The sequence below is a fragment of the Condylura cristata genome, unplaced genomic scaffold (genome assembly GCF_000260355.1).
Source record: "Condylura cristata isolate star-nosed mole 26May11 unplaced genomic scaffold, ConCri1.0 scaffold00017, whole genome shotgun sequence".
Classification (NCBI taxonomy): Eukaryota; Metazoa; Chordata; class Mammalia; order Eulipotyphla; family Talpidae; genus Condylura; species Condylura cristata.
Window position 1 is genome coordinate 27788657 of NW_004567118.1, and position 24754 is coordinate 27813410.

Here is a 24754-nt window from a genome sequence, read left to right on the forward strand (position 1 = left end):
GATGTTCATACTAAAAATACAGATTCCTGTGCCCCACCCCAGAACCACTGAATCAGGGTCATCAAGGCGCAGGAGGGCTAGGAAGCAGGGAGAATGGAACCTAGTATTCCAGCATACAAGATCCTAAGGCCAAGGTTGCCTGCTGGAAACTACCAGGAAAGAGAGCCAGCCCCACCCATTAACTTTGAAACCTTTGCATCTGTTAATTAAAACAAAAACTATTGAGAGACTGAGGAAGGCTTAGGGTCTTTGGGCATGTAGGCAAGTCAGGTCACAATGTGCTTAGGTTACTTTTATCTGTTTACCTGTTGGGTACATTTCTAAGAACTTCCAGAGCGTTCCAGTTCTGTTAAATTGAATCCAAGATATCTAAAAGTCATTCAGTACACTATTAGTGAAAAGATCTAGAGGCCTAGTTTAAGTTTATTTTCTTTTCACTGATGATCTCCAAAAATACCTTTCACTTTCCTTCACTTCTCAATCAACTAGTTTTTTATCCTTTTAAAGGAAAAAATTTTAATAACTATCTGTTTTCATATCTTCAGAAATCTTCTGCTTCACCTGTGTATAAGCCTTCAGCTTCTAAGGTCTACAAAAGACATGTATTGTTTATCTTTTGCCCCCTGGGTGCAGGTGGATGCCTAGTGTGTTAAATGAATATTATTACATGTTTATTTTTCTTGCTAGATTTATTTTCTTTAGCTAAGACCATCAGAGTTAAACTTACTATTTTTTTTTTATTCATATAGAACTGGATACAGGCCAGAGATGCGAAGGGTGAGCGGATTCACCAGAGACAGAGCAGGGAGCAGAACAGGCAGATCTAGGAAGTACACTGCTGAGGGGAGCAGCGGGTGGGTCAGGAGAGGTCTGCCACGCCATGTGGATCTCCTCTGGGGCAGGCGGGAATCGAACTCATGCGGAAGTGGTTTAAGCTTCTTAGTGCTGTGCTTTAATCCGCTGCGCCACAAGGGAGGGCCCTAAACTTAATATTTTTTTATAAGTGAGGAAGACCTCATACATGTGGTTGATTACTGGTTTATTAATTTGAAGAATTATGGAGGGCAAAATGCTGATTTTTCCTTAAAAATCATAAGACCGAGAGACAAAACATACAATTGTACCTACCTAAAAAGAGATGTCCAGATCCCCCATATCCTGCTGAGGAAATTTCATTGCATAAATGGGTTACTCTTAGTTGATGGAAAAATTAAGTTAACTGGAATCCCCAGTTCACCAATTGTGCCAGTTAACTGAGGTATTAGTGTCCTGTTTAAACTCTCAGAGCTATTAAATTAAATGGTCATGACATGAAACCTCAGAAAAGTCTTATTGTTGTCTAGAAAGATTGTGTACAGGTGTTGCTAGCCTGCTTTAGAATGAAAAAGGCTTCAGTATTCTCAAAAATCATTTCCTCTCCCGAGGAAATGCACCACAGTAAAATGGCCTTTTCCAGTACAGTAATTGCTGGCTTTCAGCTTCAAAAGAAAATCCTTGAATATTATTCAGGTTGCAGTTTCCATTAGGCTTTTCTGAATAGATGACAATAATGTTGTGTTAGATTAATAAAATAATTCCCCAAAATAAAAGGAATTGTAATCCTGATAGAAGTTGTTGGAAACATTTAGTTGCTTAAGAAAATTGTTTTTAATTTTAAAAGATGCACACAGTTGAAGCTTACTGAATGACAAGCTCATTGTTCCATTCACCACAAAAGCGCTGCCTTCTGAGTTTGCATGGTGAGGGATTTTCTTGAGTTTATACTTTAACCCCATGAAAGGAAAACTCTTGAGAATTCTATTTCAAACATAAAAGGTTGGATATTTATAGAACAAAACAAAACAAAACAAAACAAAAAAATCCTTCCATTCAAGAGAATTAATTTGTAATTATCTATAGTAAAAAGGTATTTGATGGCAAAAGGTTCAGATATTACTTGGGGCAGTGCTAAGACTGTCAGAAACGCATTTTCCAGATGGTCATCACATGGAGTCCCAGTTTGGGGGTCTAATTGTGAATGTCACATTTTCCCTATGGATGATATCTGTCGGATTTCCTGTTTTCTCTTACCCACTGCACCCCAAGCTATAATATCTTCTACAACCAGCACATTAGCTCTTTGCTAGAGGACAGATTCATGCAGCCCTTTAGTGTTGGCAAGAGAAAAATCCATCTCCGTAAATGTTTTCTCTCAGTTCAGCATTTGAATTTGCAAGTGTTGCTCTTTCCTGGATGCTTCCTTTCAGAATCCTTTCACTAGGTAAGCTGTGTCAGGCGAGCAAGAGAATCTCAGCTCTGTTCCTTGACCAAGTAGGTTGGTGGAAGGAGAAACAAATAGTGGAGAAAGTCTGGCTTTCCTTTGATTGACCTTTCTTTATACTGCGATAAACAGTGAAGCATAAAGGTTAGCATGGTGTAGATGGCTTTAAGTTAAGAAAATAGACACCTGGAGACACTAATGAATATTTCCTTGATTTAAAAAAAAATGGCTTCCATTTACATGCCATTTTGTTGAAAACATCTTGGTATACTTTGAAACACTGTCATGTTTGAAGGAATATAATGAATGAAAGAACACATTCTAGAATATCAAAGAAGAGTGGTAATAGTATGAAGATACCAAGTACCAAGCAAGGTATTATCAAATCTATAAAAACATGAATCTTGAGGTATATGGGGAGTGGGATGGGAAATGCTATCAGCCTTAGCACTCTGATGGGGGCTTACAGGGAGAACTTTATCAGCTCCTGATGCAAGACTCATGTCCTAGCCCTTTTGACACTTTCCTGGTGACGCAGAGGGACTGTGTATGCTTCACATTGCAGATATTTAAAGTAGATGTAGGTCTCCTCAACTCCCCACCAAAATAGGAAATTTTTCCCCCTTTGCCTTGCTAGCCCAAAAGACAAGTTCTTTGTAATCCCAGAGGAAGAAAAGCAAATACTGTGCTGTCAAAACTTACTTGAAATAATACCCAAGATGTCTAAAACTGGGCTCATGATCTTCTCCAGTGCTGCTTTTCTGTCTCTATTTTCTATTTTGATGAGCAAGACCACCAACCACTCGGTTCTTCAAGCCAAATAATCATGAATCATTCCTGGCTCTTCCTCTTGCTCAGCCCCCTTCATCCAGGCAAATGTGGATTCTTGGTGATTCCACCTCTTCAGTGTCTGTGAGTCCATACTCTTCCTCCCCCTCCCCTTCTGGCTGCTCTGCATCTCCTGTGATCTTTCCTCTCTTGGTTCTTCTTTGGACTTCCAGTCTGCAAGCTACACCAGTGGAGATCTGTTTTTCTGATCTTTATACTGCATACCCATCCTACTGCTTATTTGACATCTCAACTCCCTCTGTAGCATATCAAAAATCCCCTTGTTCTCTCATTTCAGTTAATGGCACCACTGAACCAATGATTCAAGGCAGAAGTCTCAACACTGTCCCCTCTTTATCCAAAAAGAAGCCCTGGAGATTCTCTTTTAAAATATAATTTTAACCTTTCCATCTCCACTGCCACCACACCATTCCACCTCACCCAACTTTCATGGATACTATAATAATAATTGCAAATAGTTCTCTTAAATAGTTGTTCAAAAAGGCCTTAATTGACTTTACTTGAACCCAGAGGATATACCTGCCAGTCTGACCCGCACACAGTGGCATAAAGTACCGGCTAATATAAATCTGTTGTTTCCTGCCTGAACTTATCAGGGCTTCCCTTATGTTTAGAATAAAGCCCCGCTACTGATCATGACCTCTAGTCCCTGCAGCATTTAACTCCTGGCTGTCTCACCAAACTCACCTTGGCTTTTCTCCTTCTCATTGGCCAGTTCTAGCTTCATCAGCTTTCTTTACACTCCATCTAGTGCCCAAGTCTTCTGTGCTTTACTGCTTTTTCTAGCTGAAACGTCTTCACTTAACTTTTCTGGTGGCTGAATCCCAAACTTGAGGTCCTCACTTTTCCCTCCTCAAAAGATCCTGTCTGATCACCCCATTAAATAGCTCTTAAAATAGCCCCTTGTTCCTGTTTGGCACTTACCCATGATTTGCAATTGTTTCACTGTGTGATTACTGAATGTCTTTCTCTCCCATCAACATGTACATTTCCTGGGGCCAAGCATCATGTGTGTCTTACCGGTGCAGTCAGACATCTAATATGGTACCAGGCACAAATTGGGTTTATGATAGATGCCGCACAACTGGCTTTTCTCCTTTCTACTCAACCTAGACCATATTATGAGACATTTAAGTCCTGTTTTTAAAAACTTTCAGCAGCTGTCATTTCCAGCTTTTCACCTTGCCCTCCAAAAAGCTTCAACTTCTCATTTGAGAAATAGTGATAGGGACAGTCTCCAGAGTAACAAGGAAATTAACTAGAAAAGAGTTTGTTCTTTATTTACTTTAAGTTATGAAAACTTTTGTCCTGATTCAATCTACAGACACTGGAATCTGGACTTGAAGTGGAGGCAGATTTAAGGTGACTATGATTGAATCATCTGTCTTTGCTATCTCACTATGGCCTAAAAGATTTAATTTCAGAAGTAATGGAAAAACCGTCCAACTCCAAATCTTGCAACTAGAAATGTATTCCTTTAAGCCAGGATCTAGTCTTTGTTCAAAGTGTGTATTTCTGTACCATGAGGTATATATTATTAAACATTTGTTCTTTAGGGGACTATTTGGAAAACAGCTTCACTCATATTATCACCACAAATAAATAAAGAAAGAAATGAAAGAATCTAAGAACACATGTCACTGTTCACAGGAAGCACAGACATAGCAGACCAGCTTTGCCTTTTATTTCCTAGTGCAGCTCCAGAGAAAAGAATCTGTTTACCCAACTCAGCTTTGTGTGCTGGGTTAAAATGGGTCAGAGGCTGTGGGCTAGCCTGTGCCTTGGCCAACCTCTCTCTGCATGCCCAAATCACTGTGGTTTGATGGATGAAATCATGGGGCACGAACCATAACTTCCTTGGCTCAGCTCTCAACCAGAGCGTTGGTCGAAACAAATCCCATTTGAAGGGGCTCTAGACACAGCATGAGACATGTCTGTGAAAGTCTTAATAAGAAAAGTGGCTGTTCTGTTTTACCTTGAGGTCCAAAATCAGATTCAGAAGCTCTCCCATAGTCACCCAGATGGGAAGTAGAGTAGCCAGGATTTGAACTCAGTCAGGTTCTAAAGCCATGGGATCAACACTCCTTACATGTCACTGACACTGTGTGAGTGAAGACAGAAGACGGTGTAAGTGTGCCACGGTGGCCACGGGAGGGCAGTGGTTTCCCAACACCAGGTGGGTCACCCCTCTGCTTCAGAGTGAGGGAGCAAGCTCTAAGACTTCAGCCTAGGAGGCTCTGAAGACCCAAGGGAAGGGAGTCCCCATGGGCACTTTGAATTGAGAGTGAGAATATACTGAGGAGGAAGCCCAAGAGTTTGATGATTTCTTGGACCTAGGGACATTACCAAGAAATTGTTGTATTTTAAGACTGTTCAAATAGTTGTGGATATCATCCATAAATTGCTGCTTTTTTAAAAAAATTTTTTACTGGAAGAAATGATAAGCAGAGTAAAGCTGGTACCAGTCCCTTCTAGAACACTGCCCAAGAGCAGCAAGCAGGTTGGCTAACCTGAGCGGGAGGCATTAGCCTATATACAAGTCCAAGTTCAGTGGAAATACCAAGTGTTAGAGCAGTGAAGCTAGATAGTTGGCAGATGTGCCAGTTTTAATAAGAAACATTACTTTCTTTCAGGAAAGTCTCGTGACCAAAGGGGTTATGGTTATGAAACAGAAATGATAAATGATAAACAGAAATGAAACAGGTTATGAAACAGAAATGATAAAAATATGATTGGTTCGGTCACTCTAAGCTCATATTCAATTCCATTCAGCAAGAATGGGAGAGCAGCGGCTCTGCATATCCAGGAAACTGTCAAAAAGGACCACGTCGAGCAGATTGCAGCACATGTCAGGCTGTACACCAGCAGAGGCGCTGAGCTGAGGTCTAGCCATGTAAACACATGCCTGCTCCATGGCCAGGCTGAGCAGCTTGCGTTTCCAGTGCGAGATTTGGAATGAGTGGGAAATCGCCAAAGCAGAAAGGCCTCAGGCCAATTATGCAATTAGCCAATAGCCTATGCTGGCCCTGCTTTTGTTTAGATAAATTTTGAAATCATCAGCAAGCTCTTGAGCCAGATTCTTTCTTTGCAAGGAGGAAGTCAGACTATATAAACCTGCTTAGCGCCACGCAGTATGGACATGGGACAAGTTCTACTCTCTCCCATCCCCTCCTCCCTCCCCATCCCCCACTGGGCAAGAGCAAATAGTTCTGTAGAGACCTCCCACTGTGTGTGGCCTAGTGTGGTCCTCAGGGGTAGGGGTGAGGGTGGGGAGAAGCGCAGAAAGTGTTGTCACCACCGGGGGCTCACCAGAGCCACGATTCTAGTGACCAGGCTGCTATAGTCACGTACCTACCCAGGCCATGCCCCTGGAGCTCCACTTCAGGGCTCACCCCCCCCCCACCTTTGAACCTGTACAGGGCTGTTAATTAGCAAAGACTGGATCTCCAGGAGAGCAGGACTCTCTGCTTTCTCTGTTCCAAGAAGATGACCTTTTAGACCCAGAAGGAGAACTGGGCTCCAGTTGCTTTCAGCCTCTGCACACAGAGTGCTTCCCACGTATCTCATTTACCCTCATGACACCCCCGAGAGGTAAGTTTGTTTGAGATTTATACAAAGCTATGATTATGCCTATAGATTCCAGTCCCTGACTCTGTCATCCTAAACCTTGAGTCTCATCCCCATCTCACTTTTCCTAACATAACTAAACCCTTTGGGGAATGAAATGTCTCAGGCTTTAACCAAGCCAAGGGGTGATTCCCTCTCCCCCCTTTCCTTTTTGTTGTTAAGTTTGATTTATTACTTAGCATTTTAGCCAGGCTCGATGGATGTTCAGAATATTATAAATAATGTGGATTGAAAAGATTGTGCTGAAATGTTTATTGCATTCTTAGAAAGAGAACAAGGAATGGCGTGGAGAGTGTGGCCATGGTGAAGGAGGGGTGTGAGGTGGGAGGGAAGGCCAGTCTTGCTCCTAGGGTATTTTAGTGTGTCAATAAGAGACAGTGCTCTGAAAAGAACAAACTTCTATTGCAATCCCGGTGTCAAGAATGCAAGAAGTGTTCCAGCGGGTATAAAGAATATACTTGAAGAATGTAAGGGCCATAAGGAACTAATCATTAGACATTCCCTCGCTCGTTTCCTCAGCCACAGTGCTCAGAGAGGGCTGTTAACAGAGTGGCTGCCAGTGCTTCAGCACTAGCTTTCCAGCATGCTGGCTTTGGGGTCCCCTCTGGATGGCGGGCAGCTGTGGGGAGCCACATATGTGTGAGAAAGCCCCTCCTCTGACTGAATTTGCACCTCGTGCTTTAGGGTCCTGAGCAAATGTCAGGATCCAGCAATCACATGTGAAGCTCAGGTCAGGCCAGCTTCTTCCTGCTGTGCAGCTCTCCTCAGAGATTCTTCTCCTCCTGAGCCTTTTCAGCTTCTGTGAGAAAGGAGAGGGGCAGAGTCCCTGAGCTTCTAAGGCCATCTGTGTCCATGTGAAGCATAAGAAAGTCTGCAGGACCAGTACCATCCACTGGAGATGAGTCTTTGAGAATTGGGAGAAAGAGCAGTGTTTTGGCCACTGCAGCAGCTGCTCTTGTCCTGCAGGTTCTTCAGACAGAACCCCCCATCAAGAGGTAATGGTAACATCAGGTGGGGCTCAGGGTGAATTGTGACAGCAAATGAATATTGTATGTCCAGCACATCTCAGGTGGGTATGTCTCACTAACAGGGGCACCTCCAGGGTTTGCTCTGCCCCCAGGGCAGCGGCCTCCTACCAGCTACGGACTCCTAGCCCCTTGTCCTCAGCACGCCTGAGAAAGCCACTGTTCTTCCTTCATGTTAACAGATGATACTTGGCTTTATGGTGCAGAGAACTTCAGTGAGCTTTTATTCCTAATCCCAACCCTTCGTGAGAATAGTCACAGGTAGGCTTGTTAAACCCAAGTCCTGGCCCCATCCTCAGAGACCAGCCATTAGGTGTGATGTGAGGCCTTTGAAGTCACATTTCTCTTGAGCTCCTTGGTGAGGCCGATGTGCCTGAGAATGGCACTGTCCGTCAGTCATGCTGCTCTAAATGGTAAACCTGGCCTTTGTAGCCTTAGTGATTTCTGGTCATTTCCTCCAGTAAGATGGGTGACCAGAGTGATGAAAAAGCTACAGGGAATGAGTAAAATGTGAACCAGAACTGAATACAGAAAGGGTCCACTTGGGTGAAAACTGCGTCTGTCATCTGTCTTAGAAGGAAACCCACGAGCATCTAGTGAAATCCCAACTCATCACTAAATGTAAATCTGTTCACTTATTTGGTGGGGGGTGAGGAACAAAACATAGAATATGTTCTTCTACCATTTTAAATTCACATCACTAACTACCAGTGGGCAATAGATTGATTTTGAGGGTGATAATACCAACTCTGCTAGAACTACTCCTCTTTTATAGCCTGTTTTGTTGCTAGTGTATATTCTTGCCTTCATTCATCTATTCACTTATTCAACACATACTAGTGAGTGCTTACCACATGCCAAGTACTTACTCTCTAGCCGCTAGAATGCCCTCCCACTGACCAAAGTGTTATTTGAAGCCCATCCTGTTGACTCAGTGTTCCAAGCATTATTTGAATATAAATGATGATGTACTTACTAACCAGCCAGCCAGAACACAAATGCATGGAGTATCTATCAGGCAGTATCTGTGCTAGCCCATGTGGATAACATGTTGGGGACACAGACACAGAAATCCTTGGTCTGTCCCAAGTCTCAAAGAGTTTACTAGAGTTTATTAGGGAAGATAAACCATGTACCCAATTAATGGTTAATTTACCTGAGGACTAAGTTAGCTTTTCTAGCATATGTGTTCAGTCCCAGCCCTTGGGAGAGAAGGTGTCCCTGAAGAGGGAGCAGTTTGGGCTGAAGCCTAAAGCCAGTGCTGGTTCGAGTGTGTAGAAGCAGGCAGAGGGCTCGGAAACAGTGCGAACAATTCCTGCCAAGGCACAGAGGTGTGAGAGAGATGGCATGTTGAGAGTTTCATTGGGAACGTGTCATAATTCAACTTTCTTATTTTTTGAAATGATTTTTGAAATATCTGCAGGCCTTGTTTAATGCAAGCCAACAAGTATTTCAAAGCCAAATCTGACGTTTTGGGTTGTCTGTTCTTTTTTCTACAAGAGTGGCTAGGTAGAAGTTGATGACATTATTTTAATATTATCCTCAAGCACTTTTATTTTTTTTTCTTTGCTCTCACCACACTCATTTGGAAGGCAGATACATTGTATTTTTATGCATACAAATACCTGGCATTGGCTGGAACAGATGAATGAGCCCTGCTGGCTCGGTTGTGGTCGTCAGCCTTGGACTGTATCTTTACGGCCTGTTCAAGCCTCTTACATGCTGATCACCTTCAGAGGAAAGGGGGGAGAAGGACTTCAAGCTGGGTTGTCTTGTCCTTGGAAGTGAAATTAGCCACATTTCTACCCTGATCCTCACCTTTCAGGTGGTCCTTTCAGATGTGTGTAGCTCTTTCTCTTCCAGAGGATCTCTCACGAATCCCAGGGCCTCAAATTCTTCTATTCTTCCTTCTCCCTAATAGAACCCTTGCTCAGCAGTTTTTGGGCCAACCGTATTCTAGGATGTGTGGACAAGAAAAGACCGGTGCACATGTTTTCAGTGGGCTCATAAGCGGCAGTGTTGGTCAGCATGCTGCAGGTGTGCAGGGGTTCAGGGCCACTCAGGCACTGTGTGGGGCACCTGTTCCAGCTCAGTTTTCACTCGGGAGCATCAGCCGCTTGCTGCTGCACTGACAGCACACCCTGAAGGTGACAGCCTCCCTCTGGAGAGGCAAGTTCTACAGCCCCTCGATAAAATGCTCTTTCTTTAAGGGTGGTAAAAGCATTTGAGAATCGTGCTGTACAGAGATGACTTCATTGCAGCTTCCTCCATGATGAAGTGATAGGCTGCTCACTCACTATGGAGGCCTGTGGCATGACACCCCCAGCCTGCCGGGAGGTGCTGTGGCCTGACTGCCTGTCACACCTGGGTATTTCTAGACCCAGCTGCAGGCCCCACTCTGATTTAGAGAAAGGCCCTTTTTCCATAATGTAGTATCTCATGCTCTTCTTTTGTTCTCCACCAATTTTGGTGACACCCCCTGGGCTGACAGCTGATGGCTCTCTTCCTAATACTAACAGCCAGCAGCCTGCCAGGTGCCAACTAGCATGTTTTTACTCCACCCCTGCAGCCCAGTATCTCACAGCAGCAGTACCGTTGAAGAGTGTTCCCAGACCTGAGAGGAGACATGGGGGCCCTGTGGGCAGAAGGTCCACATCCCTGCTGGCAGAGCAAATCCAGACTGCATTTCCTTGAAGTACTCCCTACGTATCTTAGGCATATAGTAGGCACACTGGCTCTTAGAGAATGTTGCGGTGTACAAATTTCAAAATCTGCTTTTATGATAGAATCTTTGAAGACTTTTAGGAGAAATGTGGCTGCCGAGTTTGGTTGCACTGAGAGTGGATCTGCTCAGGGCAGCAGCCAGCCGACTCTTCTCGGAGGGCCCTTTCTCCTGTGGGTGATCCCATGTAGGGGACTGCCCAGGACATCACTATCCACAGATTACTGGGTGTAAATGCCACTTTGAAATATGAATGACTTCGGGGAGGTAATAATACTCACCTCCATTGAGAATGTGCTGTGTACCGGCTAGTGCATTCAGCGCTGCGTGCTTTGCCTCCCGTGGCCATTCCAGGAGCTGAGGGCTCGGGAGTTCCTGGTTTTCACCTCAGAGGGTTGCATCCTGTGCCCAAGTGGCAGAGCTGTGATGAGAAGGAAGCCTCTAGACTTGTCTGCCCACAGCACAACTCTAGTTTACACCACGTGGCTCCCCCCGGTGGGAAGCCTCGCCTTCATGCAGCGTTCATCATCCTCATCCGTGTTATCTTGCCACATGGTTGGGAAGTGACACATGGTGCGGGCAGTTAGTGGGCCGGAAAGCTTACGATCACTTCATGGTGACCACTTGAAAGGAGGGATGACCTTTTGAACACAGTGGAACTAATTTTTCTACCTCAAGGATGGGGATGGGCTTCACAGCCAAACCGAATAATCATGACATATGTTCTGGTGATTTGGGAAACAGCTCAGCTCTTAAAGTGAAAGGATCATGTCTGGCTGCTCCCTCTGGCCCTTATTTTTCTTTTCTCCCACAGCTCTGAACAGTCATCTTTCTTCTGCCCTCCCGACAGTGACTCTGGATTATATATAGTCCATGTCGCCTTGATGGCCAAAGGAATGCTGACATTAGGTGGGGGCAGACATGGCCTCCCTGATGACAGCCTGGCTCTCCACCCAAAGCACCAGAAACCAGTGATCCCCACTTCAGTTGGAATGTGTTTCCCTAGATTCTTGCAAACTTTTGGTGACAACTGTTTCATCCTGCCTCAGCTACCTCCCCCTAGGCTTCCTGCCGTCTCAGCAACCAGTCAGTGGCCAGCACTTTGCTCAGTGAGCACCCCTTAGCATACACAGCACTGTGCAGCAGGCAGCAGCATCAGTTTACAAAGCACCCTTTTCCTGTGTTCAGGGAACTGTCACAACAGGCCCTCTGACTAATGTCGCCATCCGAGAAGCAGCCGCTGCTTCTACACCAGGCCACATTTTGCCCAATGCCCTCACTGACCAAGCAGGTGACAGAGGTCACTAACCAGACACTCCCGTCCTGGAAAGTGCTCGGAACCCATTGGCATGTTCATCCTCTCTGACTCGCCTGTTTCTTCACTCCATCATAAGTCCCCTTTCTATTTCCAGTTGTCATTACATCACTCCTCATTCCAACAAACTTTCGTAATGTGTTATTTCTAAGCTTACATATTATTAACATTTAAGGATGGCAGTTTCCTGATGCCATGTAGGAAGGTACCCTAATCTTACCCGCAATATGTTTCCAAATCCCACTGTGGGATGGCTGGTTTCTGGAAAGTATTAGCTTTCCCTCCCCCTCTGCCTCTCAAACCTAAGGGAAAGCGACTAGATGCCCTTGAGCTACCAGCCAGCAGACACAGTGGGAAGAGATGACCCCTATTTTGCTTTGTAATACTTACCCTCTCCTAGAACACTACATAATTTGATTTTTGTCTGTTTTCACCACTCCACCCCTTAATATACACCCACACATATGCACATGTACACACATGGCAACTCAATGAAGGCAGGACTTGTTTGTCTTTTTCCTCATTGTTCTGTCTCCACTGCCTAGAACAGCATCTGGATTCCTATAGGTGCCCAACCAGTATTTGTAAAATAATTAAAAGCCATTATATAGATGCAGAATCCAGAGGATAATCAATATTGCTTTTATTTCCCTACACACATCAGGAGTAGAGGCTTGGAGTTTCTTTCGCTTGTTGATGAAGCATGGACTGAGGCAGCTCAGTGTGCCATGAACATGTGTCTGGCCCCACTGAGACTGAGCGGTGTGACTCCTGATAGAAGTGCTGTGGGGGTGAGAACAACTTGGGGCCAGCCTGACCCAGGTGTCCAGTGCCCTGGGGCTTAGGGAATCCCTAAGAGGAAAGGTCTACACTACCACTCCATCCCCTCCAGGGTATTCTTGTCAGCTCTGTTTATAGAGAGGGAGCACCTCCTGCTCTGATTTTTGCTCCAGATATTTCTTGCCCCAGAGCTTGAGTGTATTTCCTACTCATTTTATCTCATCAGGACATTTGTGGCACTCATCAGAGAATCCCTGGAAAATGAGAGGATATGTGGTTGTGAGAAAGTTAGCATCTGGGAAGGTCTCTTAATGGTGACAGCTCTTTCTTTCGGCCCCTCAGAGGAAGACTGGGTGAGGCAAAGGTGGTAATCTCTGGGGAGCAGTGCCTTTGAACTACTCTTTCAGCCTTAAGCCAGCAAAGCCAAATTGTTCTCATGTTACTTTTATATTTTTCCAAATGATTAGAGACAAATCGTTATTTTTGCTGATGGCCTCTACTGAACGATCTTGGTTACAAGTGAGAGGAAATGACTCTGGCTCATTTAGGTTACAGAACATGTAATTTATTTGAATGATGTTGGATTACTTGCAAGAATAAGGGATCATTGAACCAGCCAAGTCTAGGAAGAGCTGGAACAAAGGCGTATCCTCCGGAGACTTTCAAGTCAAGATTGCAGACCACCCTTTGAGGGCGTCACAGTCGCTGTGACTGAGCCTCAGTTGTGTTTAGTCTGAAATCCCAAATCCCTGGAAAGGAGAATCTAGTTGGCTTTACCTGGGCTCCCTACTGGCCCCCATTGCAGGGTCAAGTTGAGCAGATGTGGCTGCTGGGCCCCCTATCACATGTTCTTATGAGGTTTGAAATTCACTCAGTTTAGATCTGCCATCCAGCAGAATTGTGCATCTTGATCAAGCAATTTGCTCATTTAAAACTATCAAATGGATATGCATTCAGTGGGTTACTCAATGCCTTCTGCCTCAAGTAGAGGGCTGCATCCTCTACCTGAGGCAGAACTTCCCATCACCTAGCTTGTGATCCCTAACGGATGCCAGGTAGCTGGAGTGTGCAGGGGTTTGTAGTGGTGAATCTTTACCCTGACTTGGAATCATCTGAAAATCTATTGACACTTGGTCAAGGGGGAATTGCCAAACAAGATATCCATGACAGAGTTCTTGACTGCCTTTTCAAAGACACTTGAATTTCTGCCAGGCTCCAGACCAATTCACATTCCCCAGGGTAACAAGTGGCACAATGAAGGGAGGTTTCTTAGTAAATATTAATGTGCCAGAGAATTGGCATTAAATTATTGACTTGACAACTCATAATAAGCTGCTTTTGATTGCTGATAGTAAGGATAATCTATTTCCAGTTGAATTCTGCTATTGGATTGTGGTGACTGCTATGCCAAACTTATTTCGGAGTTGGAGGGTGGGGGTGAGTATGTAATCTTTGAAGAATACAGATGGGGCATAGAAACTAGTCAGTACTTTGTAAGGAAGCAGCAGCAATGGTTGTGTTGTTACATACTCCCTCAAAGGAATGAATTATCTGCAGGGTTTGTTTTGTATTGTTTTGGGGAGGCCTGGATGAGTTGAAATTTCTATGTATCTCATGAGACCGAGAGCCCTTTCAAGAGATATGTGTCTTTGTGCCTGTTGGGCCTGACCCTCACTAGACACTCAGTAAATATTTGTTGAGTTGATTTCTGGTGTGGGTACATCTCACTCTCCCAGGCAAATGTGACCTAAGCCATTGCCCTTGGTCAGCTGCCCACCCTGATAGCATGATCAACAAGTGTGACTTCTTTGTTGTAACCTGACTTGCCCTGGACTGCTCAGATGGTCTCTCATGTCAGCACCCCCCACTGACTTTCTGGGGCCTCAGGGATGTGGCATCTGCGTAACTCCCAGTAAGGCGCTCGTTCCTTGGACCTCAGACTTCAGGAACCCACCCCTTCACTCAGCTTCCATCCAGCTCCTCTGCCCCGCCTCTGGTGTTCTTAATTCCTTTTAATTTCCTGTTTCTAGCCAGTTCTCTCTGCCTCACCCCAGCCCCCACTCCTCTCAGGTCACCTTTCCTCAGGCCTCCTTCCTGCTGAGAGCGCCCTCACACTCTGGCCTCCAGATGTCCTTTTCTACACCCTGCTCTTTTCTAACCATTGGCTACTCTCTTTAAAGTTGACTTTTTTTCAAGTTTCTTTCTTTACCCAGGCATTACCTCTTGTCACTGAAATGTCTGGTGCCCCACTTCTTCCCCAGTGGATGAGTTACCAAGGTACCTGTGTCCCCACCTCACACATCCAGCCTGACACAGCTGGGGCACAGGGCTCACCACTCCGCAGAAGAGTGCCATTCTCGTCTCCATTTTATGAACATCATGTCACCCCACCTTGGGAAACCTTACCCCGGAAGGCCTGAATGCAAGGGGTTGGGTTCGTGGTTCACACAGGCCAGCAAGGGACCTGACGAGTTTGGAAATCCTCCCCTGTACCATGTTCCTGGTTTGTACTCTTCTCAATGGGTGGACACTTGAGGCACACACATACTTGGTCAGTAGGACATAAAGCCAAGAACAAGTTCAAGTTTTCTGTGAAAACGCAAATATAGGCAGACTCTAGGCTGATGCTTGGTTTCAAGGAGCAGACAGTCACTTCTTTGTCACAGGCTGTGGGTCTCCTTTCCCCTGCCCATCTTGGGCCCCTGGTCCCCAGTCAAGCCATGCACCAGGCTGCCCCCAGCATTGAATGTGGCCATTTGCCCAAAGCCTGTCCTGCAGGGGGCCTGCTGCCTTCACAGCACGCTCATGGACAGTGTGGGGCAGGTGGCCTCTTGACCTTCCATTTTCTTACCCAAATGGAGGAAATTGTTGCCCTAATAACTCATTGCCTACTGGCGAGATTAGTAAGGGATAAGCACGTAAAACTTGCAGCACACACACTGCCTAGCCCGGCGGCAGCAGCGTCATTCACTCGCATCCTCTTGCACTGCACTGTTCTTATCAGCACTGTCAGCACCACAACTGCCAGCGTAGCGAGAGCACCCAGACGCCCAAGTCCCTTTCTGCCTCACCTCCTAGTTGCTGAACCTGTCACCACGTCAGACAGAACTTCAGAGCACACTCAGGGTGTCCTAGGGCCCCCCCCTTCCACACAGACACATTGGCTTTGGCCTCTCCATGCATCGCCTGTGATCACCCCTCAGCCTGGACCCTGCTCAGACCTTCGCTGCCTCAGAGGCCAGTCGCATCTCAGTTTCTCTCAGCTCCTCTCACCTGGTGTCCACTTGGCCGCTCTGCTTGCCTTTGACTCCAGCCAGCATTTTGCCCAGCACAGCTGCCCTTCCTGAGGCTAATAACTGAAACGGAAGCTGCCAGATATTCCATTCTGAACTTCCAACCTCTCCCAGCCTCCCGTCATCGCCACCGGGCTTCGGCTGGAACAGGGCTCTGTGTCTAAACGAAATGCCACCCAGGTGTTCCTCTGTTTTTGTTCCTCTTCCTTCTCTTTTGGAATGAATGACATTTTATTTCTGTTGTTAAACCAAGAGGCCAGCTCTCCCACAGGATGTTTATGGGGCATCTGCTGCCCACAGACACGCTTCTCGTGAAGGGCCTGGACAAGGAGTGGTAATTTTTGTCCTCAGCTATGTTTATGGAGTGCCAGTTAAATTCTAGATGCTTTTATGTACTCCATATTATGGAGTCCTCATAACAAGCTTATGAAATGCATATTTTAGTCTTGTTTTACAGGTGGCAAAACTAAACTGAGTGTTAAGAAACTGCCCGGCACCCCACAGCTAGAAAGTAGCAGGTCAGGTCTCCCTGCATCTCCAAGCCAGTGTCTCTTCCACCACACCAGACTGTGTAGTCCCTGTTTTTGGAACTCCTGTGACCCAAGCAAAGAAATATTAACAAATAATACTAACAATTTTAAAATGGCGGACAGTTGTTTAAGAACAACAACTTAGTAGTAAGTGTGGCTCTGATGCCAGGAGAGGTGAGGTCTTCGTGGGCTGTGAGGGCCTCTGAGGAGGTGGAGTCTGAGCTGAGGCCTCAAGGAGCTGTCTCCTGGCAGGCGAGAAGGAGTGGGGCAGTTGAGGAAGAGGAGATAGATGGCCCCTCCTGGAGCACACAGGGCAGGTTCGCCCACGAACAGGAAGAATAAGCCTGGAGGAGTGGATTGAATGCCAGGTACAAACAAAAGCAAACTTAGCAAATCAGAGATTTTTGCTCAGTGTTCTAAGGAAAGCACTAGATGGCGGAAATTGAAATACAGGGTGAAATAGATTCAAGAGGGGAGAGGTGGGAGACAGTGGATGCCCATCTTCCCACCCCAAGTGCTAGACATACCCAAGCCCCCTGCCGACACCCAGGCCTGCCAGAAGAGACAGCCGTGCCACAGCCCACAGCTGCCGGCAGAACAGAGCTCCGCAGTGGGCAGGCCCAGCCCACGGGTGATCTCTAGGGTGACTCAATTCTCCAGGCGTTCAAGCTGAAAAGTCAAAATGTAAATACGTTCACCTTCTCTACCATGGCTACATTTTCCTTAGCTTATTTGCCCAGTAATGGGATTAAAGGGAACATTTACATGAACTTTTGAAAACAAATACTCCAGTTTTGTCTTTTCTCCTGCTTATTCCACACCTTAGCTCAGAAGTCTGCTGTAAAAAATCTGTTTGCTCAGTGAGAACCAAGTGGTTAATACATAAGCAAATGTCACCTATTGCTGGGCACACCTGGGGCGAATAAGAAACAGGAGTCCTCTGTGGGTTGTTAGAGATGGTTCTCCGCAGGAGAGTTGCGTGTTGGCCCTGAATCTTCAGGGTGAAATGCAAGGCAGACAGCACAATAAGAATATATCTTTTGATTCCAAACATCCGACAGTGACAGGAAGCCAGTATGACTGTCCTGTGACAAAGAAAGCCAGAGAGGACTTCCAGACCAAATTGCCCTTCATGTCTCCCTACCTGTCACCTCTCCCACCGCTCTGGCTCAGGTTCCCCCCACTAAAGGGAAGAGTGACCCATGCAGAGGACTGCTCTCACCCTCGAGAAAAGCTCTGTTCCCCAGCTACGCTCCCCCATCCTGCCCGCCCCCCACCAACCAATCTGCAGCATTTAGTGCTGTTGCCTACACACCACCACTGCTGTGGCAGAAGTGGCAGCCGTCGCCATAATTGCAGGCTCTCCGTGTTTCACTGGAAAAAAATAGATAGACCGAAAGTACAGATGAACAATCTCCAGAAAACGCACCACTGTTCCTGAGAGACCGTGTTTCATGTCCTTGCCCTGTTTGAAAAGGAGTTTGTTTTCTTACATCTCTCTTTAATTGCTCCAAGTTGGACTTGTAAATACGGTAAGTAGTTGAGTAATACTCATCTGGTAAACTGACCAAAGGAAATGGACATTTTTTTCCACTTTTGTAACTCTGGCACCCGGGGCTGCTCTGGCTGGGGCGTCTGGGGATGAGAAGGGAAAAATCAGCCTTGCCAGCACCTGTGCTCAGAGCTGAGCGAGGCGCGGAGGCCGGAGCCCGCTGTCAGGGCCTCGCCAGGTGTTTCTGTGCTGGGCTTGGGGGCAGAGAGCAGTCATTGTTCAAGAAGTTGGCAGGTTCCCAGGAGTTCAACTGTCTTTCCCCATTCTGAAATGTCAAACATTTCCTTAGCTGGGGATGACTAGACCCCCTGAGGGTTACAGCACTACTCTGAGGCCAAAGAAAGGCGATTTCTCTGTCCTGCGTGACTAAATGCCACCCACGTGCTCCCCAGCAGCTCCTGTGTCCTCTAGGCTCAACCCTGTTCCTGCGCCTGAAGTGGTGGCGCCTCGTCTCAACCCCCTTGTGCTTCTATGTGGTGCCAGTGTCCTCTCAGAGATGCACTTTCCCTGTGGTACTTGCTGATTTACACGTACTGCAGTTGGAGATGAAATCTCTGGGACTCACTTCAAAAGAACACGCTGGGCACAGGGAGTAGGAGAGGGTAGAGACAGACACAGATTGGCTAGTATTTAAATCAATACTAGCTGAAGCTGAGTGATGGCTGCATCATCATCCTTTTACTTCTGTCATCTTTAGTGTGTGCCTTTTCAATTCCACCATAAAAAGTGGAAGGGCAGAGGAAGAAAAAGCAAACTCTTTATTGCAGTTTTTCAGCCCAGTGCAATCTGGGCCTCTCTTCCTGACAAACACCATATTCCGTCAGGAGTCAGGATCCCCCGGACAGGCCCAGTGGTGCAGAAAAGGGGTGAAGAGCATGAATGGGGTTGGGGAGAGGTCAGTTCCAACTAGATCCCAATAGTGCTTCCTTGTGCCAGCGATAGGGCCTTAGGCCCCACAGAGTTGGATAGAGTTAGCTGTCCAGAACCACAGTTCCTTCACATAAAATAGAGATCAGAGTTACCTGTTGCTGAGAATGAAGCAAGGGAATTCATCTCTAACACTTCTCAAAATACTCCAAACTCTCAAATATCCTGCGTACAACATGGCCTCGCTCTCCCTGGCTTTAAAAGGAACCTTGGTTTCTCTTCCTGAAACATCCTTCAGAGGAAGGTGCCAGAGCTGTGATCACATTCCACGAAAGCCAAACTTGTGAAAGAGAACTGCAGCGGTAGGTGAAATGCCTTCTCCTTGCCCGAAAGGATCTAAAAAGCCACAGGTGACGTTTGCTTACCACCGTCACTGGTCATCTTAGGGTGATTTCCTCACTGACCTCTGTTCACACTGGGGTACTTACACCTGGTGGAGTCTCCTACCCAGGACACCCCTGTGTGCATGGAGCGGGGTTACAGTGTGGTGCTTGCCACTGCTCTCTCAGCCCCTTGTTCCTCTCCGGGCAGGAACTCAGTGTGCCACATCTGTCGCTATCTATAGTGTCATTCGCCGGAGGGACCTTCCATTCTCCACGGTGTGCATCTCGTCACCCTTCACTGCGGCACAGTTTGTGTAATTCAGTCTCTGTGACAGGATAATCAGCAGCTTTGAAAGGAGTTCTGCAGTAATCCTCCCATTAGGTCCACCCACTCACCCCTCTGCTGAAACTACTGTTAAAGGCCTATCCTCCTGGGATCTCGGCAGTTTCTGTTGATTAGTTTTGACCACCTTTTGAATTTTCTCTCTTCTTGGCCTCCTCAGTGCATTCTCAGCCTCTCCCCACCCCATCTATTGACCGCCCCTTCTGTGTCTTCATAGGTGGTTCTTGTCCCTTCCAGACTCCCAGTGCCTTTGCTCGTGTATATAAAAAGAGATGGATTGTACTTCTTTGTGTGCCAGGCTGCCCTAGGTGCTCTGAATATGGTGATGAAGACACAGTTCTTGTCAGAGGTGCCGCCTGCCAGTTAGACTGTCACCGAGCGGGGTAAAGTGTGATTTTGAAAGGGTCACCACAGAGATGCAAAGGGGACAAGGGACCATGGCTCGTGGGAGGGCTGCGAGGAGCTTCTAAAAGAGATGAGAGCACTGTGCCCCTGGAGGACATGACGGATTAACTGTGCCCAGGGGAGCAGTGCTCTCAGCAGGAGGACCCGCGTGTGTAGAGGCCAGGAAGGCTGCGGAGATGGCTGCGGGAGGAATGGAAAGCCAGATGGCTGGCGCGCAGAGCAGAACATGGCTTCGGGGGCTGCAGGGCCTTCCAGGCCACTATAGAATTTGGGTTTCAGTTTCAGCCATCAGTAAGTTTTAAACCAAAAAGGAAGCTAATCCAACTTCCATTCCTGCTCGCTCGTGGACAACAGCTCAGGTGAGGAGAGCAGGTGAGTGCACCATGGTGACCCACGTAGAGGTGCTGGTCACTATTGAGACCTTGTGGTCTCCCATTTGTTCAAGTTTTTGTACATTTGTGTTTTGTTTATTTTACTCCCTAACCAGTTAATTCCTGTTCTTTTTTTTTTTTTTTAAAGACTTACTTATACATACAGAACTGGGGTACAGAGTTGCAGGGGAGGTGAGAGGACTCACCAGAGACAGAGTGGGGAGCAGAACAAGCCAACTGATGAAGTACAGTGCTGAGGGAAGCAGCGGGTGGGTCAGAAGAGGTCTGCCACGCCATGTGGGTCACCTCCCTGGCTGGGGGTCAAACTCGCACTGAAGTTGCTTTTGCCAGCTTGCAGTGCTGTGCCTAACCTGTTGCGCCACCAGGGAGGGCCTAACCAGTTATACTTGATGTCTTTTTCCTCATCACTTGTGCCCCTAGCCTCGTGATCACCCTCTTTGAGAGTTCAAGTCACTTACGTTGTCATCTCCTTGGACCGTCTTAAATTTGGTCTGGAAACCTTGTGGCACAGAGAGACGCTCAGACCCAGGGCCTCCCCACAGCTCTGACCTGCCTGTGCCTCAGGGCAGAACTTCCTGAACCCACCTTCTCCTTCCTTAGAAGCTTGCTGCTGCCTGTGTCTTTTGGGCCAGCTGGGCTCTAGAGGGCAGCACATGCCCCCAACTTCCCAGCTCGGCCATTCTGCTTCCTCCATCTCCATTACTTTCTCTGGTGTTGAGAATATCAGCCTTTTACCCCAGCTAGGAAGGATCCCTGTCCAAGTGGAGCTTTCAGTTAACCTGAAGACAACTGGTGCCCCTGCTATGTTACAGTGCCGGATAAAATGGCCAGCCCCTCTGGTGCTAATGTGCTGTTACACTTAGGAGGCTGGAGGGAGAGCCCCCAAATGAAAGAAATGTGGAGAGAACTGGAAACCCAGCCCCAAAAGAGCACCGAGCCGTTATCAGCCATGATGAGGGGGCAGCGGCTAGAAACCCCAGGTTCTGCTTTGTCTTTTTTTTTTTTTTTTTGATAACTCTGAAACCATAAAAATATGTTTGGCACATGGGTTGCCTACAAATATCCACAGGCCAGATTTGACCCCGTGCCATTTTGCCAACCCCTGATAAAGAGTGTGGGTTTACGTCCAGATGAAGATAAGGGGGTAGGTGGGTGGGTAGAATCTCAAGTTCCTGAGAAGGGGGCTCGCTCTAAAGACTGGATCATCAAAGAAAGAGATATATTAGGGAAAAGAATTTGCCTGTTTTCCCAGGAAGATGACAAAGAAGCTTGCCATATAATTTTAAGTCCTTTCTCGGTATATGAAACCATGGACATGCTGTGTTATACATGGAATGGGTTTTAAATTTATATCCCCTGAGCTACATTGAACCCTGGAGAGCTGTAGAGAAGAACCCAGGGAGTCTGTGAATTTGGATGGGAAAGCAAATTGCATTCTATTTTCATTAAGTTCCAATTGAGTTTTAGAATTTTCTCCAGTTAAGAAGGTAGGCAGCAATTTGGTTGAAACTGGAGGGGGTTATGCTAAGTGAACTAAGTCAGAAGACAGACAAATGCTGGATGATTTCATTCATATGTGGAATATTGGGAAGCTAAGCAGAGAAACAAAATCAAAACCAAAACTATTCCTAGAAATCTCACTATAGAATTGAAGCGTCTGGAGCCTGGGTGTGGGGAGGGGAGATCATGGGTGTTGGGGCGGTGGGCATGGTGTGGTAACATCTGAAGAGGTACACAGCTGTACTCACATACAGTGTTGTAAACCATTGTTACCTCAATAAAAAGAATACAGTTTCAATAAGACAAATGAATTTCCCCAATAAAACTCAACTATTCTCTTTTAAAGAGGTAGGAAACAACCCACAGTGGTATTAGTATTTGTGACTTTGCCACTGATAGAAATCCAGATATTTTCACACCAAGATGTAGCCCATGTATTTTTCATCTCCAAATTTTTTAGATTCTGATATGTGTATTTCACTAATACTATCAGAAAATTCAAAACACGCTTCTGAATATTTGTAAACATTTAGAATTTAGAAACTAGCAGCAGTATAATTTTATAGCGAAGCTTGTAGGCTCACAGGGGTAATGCTTAGGGGAACGAAAATCAATGAGGTATTCAAAAAACTAGGGAAAGGACTACAAAATAAGTTCAAAGAAGGTCTACAAATGGTAAGATTAAAAAAATAAGGCAGAAATTAACAAAATGCGATGACCAGGAAAGTCACAACTTGTACTTGGAAAGATGAGCGAGGCACCTGAGGCAGAGGTAGTCGAAGGCTGCGTGAGCCATGGGTCGGCGGCCGGGGAGCGGTGCGTGTCTGCAATTAGAGGAGAGTCTGGTGCGCCTTGGGTGCCAATACTTATGAATGCTCGGGGGAAAAAATGAATGGTTTCCCGGAATAACATTTAACAATAACCGACTCCAGAAGGAGGGAAAGCAGAACTCCCATTTTGGAGAATGAGCCACGGGTGGAGTGAGTGCCGAAGAGATTTTGAACTGGTTCATTTGTTCAACAGGTGCGTATGGCTCCCACTCCGTACACCATGGGAGACGGTGGCAGGGTAGCGGCAAAACAAAATAGCCAGAGCTCTGTACTGTTGGTTCAGGCCCGGAGGACTTCCTATGATGATAAAAATGTGTTGTGCTGTCTTGTCCAATATGGTGGCCATGGGTCACAGGTGGCCAGTAGGCACTTGAGATCATGGTTGGTGCAACTGGGAGACTGAATTTCGACTTTGATTTGAGTTTGAATAGCCATGTGTGGCCAGTGGCTATGGAACCAATAAGAGCAATAATGTGTCTGTGGCTTCCTGTAAGAGAACGAGTAGTAGAACTCTTTGGGCCCTGGTCTTTCCAGAAACAGCTCCTCAGGCTGGGGTGGGCAGTGCAGGTAGCCAAATAACCCTGTGTTTTGGTGCATTACACTGAGCTGTTACTTTATGCCCACCCCCGCCACCCTGCCACGTGCCACCCCTGTGGTGCTTGCTGCCATACGCTTCATCTCATCTGAGCCTCACTTCCCTTCTGGGGCCTCTGTAGTTCTGGGTCCTTTACGAAGCGAACATTTGGTGGGTGCTGCTTTGTGGTAGCCCCACCCTGCTGCTGCTCCTCTGTACCCATGCTCACCCTGGAGCTGGCAGTGGAACGGCCCCATTAGAGACTGCGGCGTTGGCTGTGGGAGCCGGTGAGCCCACCGGGTGGAGGGGCTGTGTTCTCTGTGGCAGCAGGTGTGGCAGTAAGTCCTGACGTGTGCCCCCGAGAAGGCGGAGCGGGGCTGGTGGGCAGAGCTGGCTGCAGGGAGCAGGCTGATGCTCTCTTGTGCTCCCCCGCCAAAAGCTTTGGAAACTAAAGCCAAAATATACTAGCATAAAGAATATGGATGAAGAACTATATCCCTCTATTGGATATTTTTATAGATGGCTGACAGAAGCTGAGGAAAAAGAGACCAAGTCAGTGGAAATGGTGGATTCTAAACTATTCCATTGAAACCCCCAAAACTCTTGGCTTTATCAATGTCTCAACACAGCAGAAGAAACCTGCACACACACCCTCACCTGTCTGTAGTAGGAGGCCCTCTCCTGGGTCCCTCCAGTCTTGCTTTCAGAGGTGCTGGCACCCAACTTGCTGCACAACTCCTCAGTGGTGAACTGGAATCCAGGATTGAGAAGCCCACCTTTCTGTCCCACCGGCCTGCAAAGCCCAAGTTGCGCAGCAGCAGCAACACCCAGGGCGGCTCACACCCCAACATGCCTGGGCACAAACTGAGAGCTCAGCCAGAACTGTACTGCTGCCCACTCGGAAGACAGCTGCCAGGAGGGGTGACCCTCTGCTGGTGTGAATCATTAAAAGGGCTCTCTTTCTGCTTTGTTTTTCAGGGATGATAATGGTGATTTTACTGTTGCTCGTGGCCATCGTGGTCGTTGCAGTGTGGCCTACCAAGTAGCGCAGCCCAGCTGGGACACCCGCCATGCTGGAGGGAACCTCAACTCCCTTTGGTACCCGAAAGCCATTCTTAATAAATTCCCCCAAGCTCGGAACTCTTGATGTGCGTGGCTTCAGTCAAGGCAACTGGCGCGACGGGTCAGGAGCCTCGGGCCCCCGAGCCTGGCCCTGTGGTATCTGCCTTTGTCATTTTGGCGCTAGCCCAAGGTGCCTCCGTGGTCCAGCAGTCGATTTGGAACCTCGAGTGTCTGGTCTGTTGAGGAAGTCACAGGCCCATGTGAGAAACAAGCGAACAGTCAAGGCCAGGACACCCAGGCTGGGAGGAGGAGACACGAGAGCCTGGGCAGAGGGGTGGAGGCGGCACAGGGATGTGGCCACTGCGTCACCACCCCCGCCACCCTGCCATGTGCCACCCCTGTGGTGCTTGCTGCCATATGTGCAGAAATATTTTAGAGTCTAGGA

At 46.9% G+C, this 24754-nt stretch overlaps 1 protein-coding gene across 2 annotated transcripts in view; it reads left to right on the top strand.

Moving 5' to 3' along the window:
• STX8 (syntaxin 8) overlaps positions 1-24392 on the top strand; it is a 218605-nt gene extending 194213 nt beyond the window's left edge. Inside the window, exon 8 of one of the 2 annotated variants that reach the window (XM_012726710.1) lies at positions 24226-24392. In XM_012726710.1, coding sequence (XP_012582164.1) covers positions 24226-24293 — 68 coding nt within the window. In that variant the 3' untranslated portion in view covers positions 24294-24392. Of the gene's footprint in view, positions 1-24199 lie in introns of both variants that reach the window. The other variant, XM_012726711.1, reaches the window with a different exon arrangement.
• The last annotated feature ends 362 nt before the right edge of the window (positions 24393-24754 follow it).